Genomic DNA, 6975 nt, shown 5'->3' on the forward strand with positions numbered 1-6975 from the left:
CGGAATGTCAATATTTCTGTCTTCAAAACACAAACAAACCATTCTTTTGTTTACAACACCAAAAAAACTCCACGTCCTGTCAAAAATAGCTTATGTCATTATGTGTATATACATCTTACTTCAGCAAAACACTATTTTGGCAATAGATTTTTTTTTTATAGTAAGAGCTTTAACAAGTCTCCCCTTTCCCTCTTCCATGTAATTAATTTACAGCTGGTATTTTTGCATCTGCTGTTTGGTTTAAGGTGTTCACAAGCTGGTTTTGCTGATGAAGCTAAGCTGCAAAAATTTCAGGGGCCAATGCTGCTTGAAACAGGATGGCACAGCACTTCATCTGCTCTGCTGTAGGTGATTTACCTCCCTGAATATAGGGGATGGGGCTTTTGTTTTTAAAACAACAACAAAAATACAGAATACTCCCTCTTTTGTTCTGGGGAAAGCCAGAACTTCAAATGTGCTGTTGTATTCACGCTGTGACTGAATTAGCTAGGACAATCAGTCAACAATGCTTTTACCAGATGATGTGGTCAGACACACCAGGTGAATTCTCCCACTGCTGGAGTCAATCACATTGCCAATCTCTCCCACAGAGGAGGATTTCTTTCCGATGTCTTTTTTTTTTTCCTCAGAGTTTAGGCTGGGTTTCTTTTCCGTTCGTTTCATTTGCCAATCTGATTAACAAAACCTGTTTTCCTTCAAATAGATTTGTCTACGTATCTTCAGCACTTAGTGCATGAGGAGGGGTGACAGGAAGCCAGCGCATAGAAGAATACAGTGCCTAATTGGCATAGTTTTTAGATTTTTGTTTTCCTAAAAAAATAGAGATTATATTGCTACAGCTAATGATACGCGTAAGAGAGCATGGGCTCCATCTTTTTCTTTTTTTTTTCCTCTTTTTTTTTTCCCCCTCCCATATTTCCCTCTGGTGTGCAAAAGTAAGCTCCAAATGTCATCTGATCAAAATGAGTGGTATCAAAAAATGGAAAAGGTGATTACAAAATTCAGTAAGGTAGCACAGACTTTTTTCTTTTTTTTTTTATCTTTTCTTTTTTAAGTGTTCGAAGTGCTAAAATTTGCATGAAAACAGGCACTAATTTCATTGTCATCATCACGATCTGGTAAGAATTAGTGTCCAAAGAAGATCAGCCACAAGTAAGGGAGAGGGGAGATAAGAAAGAGATAGCGTGCTCAGGGATCTGTGGCATTGATTATTGTTTTATCTGGAGGCGCCCATCCTCTGTACCAGCTGCAGTAACCTTCCACCCTCTGGATGCAGGCATAGTGCTTCGCTTGGTATCCTGAGTGGCCGAAGTTGGAGAGCATGTCTGTCCAAATACACTCATTCTTGGAGGTGGCAAAACAGGGCAAATAGTAGCAGGGCCTGATCTGCAATTGTCAAGAACAATCAGGTAAGGCTACATGGGAAAACAACATTATGTAAGATGTCTTTTTATCAGAAACAAGGGATTAAAAACTTCCACTCCCTCAAGCCTTGCTTACTAACCCAAAATTCAGCCTCTGTTCAGTAAGCACATAAGCAAGCGTTTAGTTTCACATACAGGTAATTTCAGAGTCAAAAGGGCTTTTCAGGTGCAGAAAAGTTGAGCTTGCGCCTATGTTTTTGCAGGCCTAGGGCCATGAGAAAAAAATCTTGGTTCCAGTGCCACTATGTGAGGTTTAAAGCACTCAAAATGTTTACACAGGAAGAAAACTGGACATACCTCGCCAAGCCTCTGGTACCTGTTTTCATTTACCTACAAATGAGTCTGCATGAATTCTGAAAGCCTTCCTCAACCCCCGTTAACTCCAACAGGGCATTAAAAAGGCATAAATTCTGAATTTATTTGATTGTCTCTTCTCTGCTCTCAACACCAAAGCTGAGCTTTACTTTTTCCCCCGTAAACACTGTTGTCCTCCATTTCCCTTCATGGCTGTCTATCAGAATCAATGGTATTACCAGTCAGGGGAAACAGAATTCTAGGGTTTGAATGTCTTAACGCCACCTAATTAGGGATGCACATACCTTGCATCCACAGCCCAGATGATAACGATGATTCAGTCCTTTACGCTGGGACAGAGTCAGTCGGTCCCATTTCTCATACCAGTTGCACAGGCCAGTGTAAACCTTCCCTTCATACACGCGGCCTTGAAAATAGAAACAGGGTCACAAGTTAGCACTTCGCAGCTCAAGCACTTTTCTCGTTTCCTGAGATTACTAACGCTCTCAACATGTTTGGCTTCAGTCACTGCTCAGCAACTGCTTTCTTTTTATTAACTGGTTCAGGAATCTCTGGCCAGCAAGACTACAACACTAAGGTTGGAGTGCCGTAAGCACCAGCAACAAGATGCAGGTAAGTAATGCTGTCAAGCTTCTCTCAACAACAGAGCAAACTGAAGTGACACCTTCACTAGAAACAAGACGTGGCAACTGCCACATCTCTATCTCCTTGCATGCCCTCATCTCAGCAGCCTGTATTTCTTCAGCTTATTCCAGAAGGGATCTTCCATTTCTGGTGCAGCTGAGTAGCAACCAGTTTCCTGCAACAGACTTGTCAGCTCAGGTATGACTTGACAGCTGTGCACTGTCATACGACATATTTGTCACAACAGCACTGGGTATAAGAGATACTTTAGGAAAGACAGGGAAATCTAGAGAGTGAAATGACTCTCAGCATTAAAGAGTACAGAACACCAAAATACTGTTGGCCATCTTAGCATGTGGGAAGCTGAATATAAAGCTGTCTATAAAACTGCCCATGTCCTTAGCAAGTGTATGTATAGAACAGAAGAGGTTTTTATTATGAAGAAGTATGCTGTCCTTTACCTGTAATCAGATATTGGTACTTGTTGACCTCCAGCTTGACTCCACAAAGACTCTCAGAGGCTTCTGTGTAGATGTACTGAACATGTGGCATTATCTGGAAGCCCCTGTACATCTAGAGCAAGAATAAAAATGCTTTAAGTCATATTATGATGACAACTTTTCACTTAGATTCTATTCGATATGCATTTCTAGGCTGTGGTGGCAAGCAGTGAACTTCTAGTGTTCACATGGGCGAAGGACTAATGGCACTAGCTGGCCTCTGCTGGAAATCTCCCCACCAGAGCTTCTGGTAAAGCAAAACCCCCACCTGCTAACAAGCCATTGCAATTCAACACAGGGACCACTCTTCCCCACTCTTATTAGTTCCAGTGGCACTGAGTGAGCAAAGTGCCAACACTGCAAGCTCTGCCAACATCCTGAACACTTTTTTCCTTTATATAGCTCATAATTAGGGAGAAATTAAATTAGTTCAAGTTTGGAATCTTTCTCTTTCATGTGACTTAAACAATTTCTTCCAAAGTAAGGGATTTTTCTTGTAAACAATGGCCCTCTTTTCCAAGCGTTGCTGCTCTAAGAGTTTCAAGCCTTTGGCGCTTGATCTAAGTCATCAAGCCAGACATCTCCTTCTCAAACACCTCACATATGCAACTCCTGCTGACCTCAGCAAGGATTTAATGTTCCTCCAACTAAATGAATGCAGAAAGAGAATTCTACCCCATATCCTAAAATTAGCCCAGTATTGATGAGTGCCATGAAGAAAATATCACATATACACAATTCCTCTACACTCCTCCTTTTTCATAATCTTTCTTACAGTTCAGTTTAATTGAAATATGAACCCACAGATATACTGGCACTTGGATTCAGTTGGAAATTAGCATCTGTCCCTGTCTGACCTGACCTTACCACTGCAATTTAAGGAAAGTCATGCCCACCTGTTAGTAGCATAATGGAGTCTGTGCATAGCAATGGAAAAACCACTGCATGTGTACATTGAACCCAATAAAATGTATCATTTTTTTTTTAAATTGAGAATAATTTTCCTGAAAATTTCATCTTTACAATTGGTTATGTTTTCAAAGCATCCAGTCTCTCTTTTCTCCCCACCAACTATATGAATGGCCAATGTTTAAGAGTTAAAGGACAATAGTAAGAATCAGAAAGAATCATAGTTTCATAGCATTTCCCAGCCTATCCTTTTGTCTCTCAGCTTGATTCATAGAGAGCACATTCACATTCAGTTTAGCTGTAAATATTAAACCGAGACAAAAGAGAAAAAAACCCAAACAATCAATCTCAAAGCTATAGATCCTTGCTGCTGTGTCACCTAAGCTGTGATATTCTTCTCCAGGCTGTACTCTGTTTCTTGATATCTACTATTATCCTAGGGTATTTCATTCACTATTCCCCCACCTCCTTTAAAAACAACAAACCTTTTTCTTTCTGAAAGAATTTCTACCAATTTAATGCAATTTATGCTAGGCCCAGATAATGCATATAAAAATATAAAAATCTACTACCAAGTCTGCTATGCTGAAGTATAAACTATTTTCTGGGCATCCACGGAATGTCTGCCAGGTTTTTCTTCTCCTTAATTATACTACCTCAATCAATATAATCTTATACCAATGTCACAACTCAGTAACAGCACTGCTGCGTACAGTAAAAGACATGCTAAAGGGTTTGCATTTTCCAGTCCTCCTTCTACACTCAGCAAATATGCAAGGAAAGTGTTTTTTAAAATTAATCACACTGTATCAACAAAAGTTCACAGATCATGTTGGGAACACACCATTGCGTCTGTAAGTGAGCAAAGTCTTTCAGTGAATGTGGAAGAAATGAACCTTGCCTAATGTCTACTTTATCCCTGCAATTTTCTGGGTACAGGATGATCTATCATATTTTCCAATTATGCTCAAGATAGTTGGAGATCTTGGAGATCTAGGTTCTCGCACAAGCATCCTGTCTGTCCTTGGATGAGTTATTTACCTCTCAGTACACTTTTGTTCCTCATCTGTAAAACAGCCCTGCCTTGCTTCCCAGGGGTACTGTGAGGAAAGGCACACAGAATAAAGATCATCTGTTCAGACTCCATCCAAGTGGATGTCACACCAAGAAGCTATGATAACAGTATCTACGCAGATAAGACTAGCTAAGGGAGCAAATGGGGCTGCCCAGTCTCTCCAGGGAGTTCATTATCGACACTGAAGAGAGATGTATGCTGTGCACGTGCAGTACAAGTGACCTGTCACTCAGAGTGCTAAGCTCCAAGTAGTGTCGGGCTAATTAAGTATCCAGGCTATGAAGTCTACACATGCACAGGTGCACTTTGAGCCCGTTCTTCCCCCTGAAGAAAGGGCTACGAGCTAAACAAATGATTCCTCTAAGAAGCTGCTCAGGCCTTTCCTACAAAACCCTTAGAGTCGTCACTCCTCACATCTTCAGCACCACCAAGCTCAACATGACTGCCTGTGAAGTAACTCATGATCCTGAACTGGGTTTGTTTTTTAACTCCTGCGCCTTATTTCCAGTTCACACTACCATCAGGGACACCACTGTCAGCGTTGCCCGAGGAAGCATGCTCAGCCTCTCAAAAAGCACTTCAGCTCACCCCTCAGTGACCCTCATCAGTGCTAGCAACTGTCACGCTAATTGACCTAGTGCTGAGGGCAGACAGGGCCTGCTGCATCCTCTGATGACTAAAAAAAATTCATCATGACTTTGGTTCTCAGGGGAGGAAAAACAAATTTGGCAAGCGGAATCTTCTACAGATGCCCTCTTTCAAAACAAATAAAACAGTATCTTACGCATTATTTTTGGATACAAAAAATATCCTGGAAGTGCTGATGGACCAGTCAGAAGAAAACCAACCATAAAGCTAGCCTCTCTCCTAACAGCTACCTTCAGAGTCCTCCTGCCACCACAGATGTGTATTTTCAGAAGCATAATGACAGGGAACAAAGTATTAGCAAGCATCACATGGTGGTGTCTGCTAGTGCTGCTCTATTTCCAGCTGCATCAGCAGTCCCCTTAGCAGCCCCCATACTGCCTCAGAAATGCAAATCTTGTGGTGGTTCCTGCTGCATGATTAATTTTACCCTGCGATATGATGTTTCTCACTCTATCCCTCCTGAGGTCACTCTATATACTAAGGCTTGCAATCATCTTGCCTATGGTGCCTTCAGCTACCTAGGTTAGGCAAATTTAGGCAATTCATACGAATTAGGCATCCTCTCTAGTCAAACACCAAGAACGGGCACCTCCAGAACAACTCAGTCTATTCTAAAAGAGCTGTCTACAACTGGTGAGCTGAGTTACACTTTGGTGGTTCCTGTCTCTCTCTCCATTGACAATCAAAAGAGCAGGAAAGACTCAAGACCTCGTTTTAGTCTGCCTAAAATTAAACTAACTTAATCCCACCCCACTTCTTTCCTCTTGAGACTATCACATTTCACCCCTTAGACTCACTTTACAGGTTAGCAACAAACCAAGGAAAGCCTCTTTGCTTCTGGCAGCCTGTGCAGAATGCTGCCATGGTCAACCAGGACTGTTTGTGCACATGGAGTAGAAATACCTTGTCTCCTTGTTTCCTTTGCAGTTTCCTGAAATAGGTTTGAGCCATTCTCAGAATGCACTGCAGCATCACAGAACATGCAGGGGTCAGATCAGTCCTATGCAGACTCTGACATGTGATATTGAAATAATCCTAAATTATTTGAGAAAGCAGTGGGGGGAGGCAGAGGTTGCTTGAAAAAGCACAAGACCTTTTCAGTCAACAAACCTGAATGCTAGAAAGCCTGGCGCTGTTTTGTGCCTGTGGGCTGACCTTGTGCTCCAGTCCAGGCCCCAAGATGGTTTAGTTGTGATATTCAGCAACAATTTCAGGAGTGTTAGGGAGAGCAAGAGTCAGCCACAGCAAACTCCAAGGAACCCATGACACAAAGATTGTTTGTTGCCTTTTAAGCCTCTCAGTGCTTTTCACAGGCAATTCAATACACTCTGACAGACTAAATGGCTTGTTTATTTTTCATCTGCAGGTGCAGACAGGGTTTGTAGGTGGCCAAAAACCACTGACATGTTAGTTTTATCTTCAGAGCTATTCCCACGCAGCTGTGCAGAGCCGCAGGCCTCTTTAGTTTTCTTTTCAGCAG

The 6975-nt window shown here is 41.8% G+C and overlaps 1 protein-coding gene across 1 annotated transcript in view; it reads right to left on the reverse strand.

The window, feature by feature from the left end:
• Nucleotides 1-879: 879 nt before the first annotated feature.
• The window catches only part of TIMP3 (TIMP metallopeptidase inhibitor 3), a 36422-nt gene continuing 30326 nt past the window's right edge, over nt 880-6975 (reverse strand). The window contains exons 3-5 of the mRNA XM_010137068.1: nt 2825-2936; nt 2024-2145; nt 880-1386 (exon numbers count right to left, since the gene is read on the reverse strand). Coding sequence (XP_010135370.1) covers nt 1189-1386; nt 2024-2145; nt 2825-2936 — 432 coding nt within the window. The 3' untranslated portion in view covers nt 880-1188. The remainder of the gene's footprint in view (nt 1387-2023; nt 2146-2824; nt 2937-6975) is intronic.

This window comes from Buceros rhinoceros, unplaced genomic scaffold (genome assembly GCF_000710305.1).
Source record: "Buceros rhinoceros silvestris isolate BGI_N320 unplaced genomic scaffold, ASM71030v1 scaffold1775, whole genome shotgun sequence".
Classification (NCBI taxonomy): domain Eukaryota; kingdom Metazoa; phylum Chordata; class Aves; order Bucerotiformes; family Bucerotidae; genus Buceros; species Buceros rhinoceros.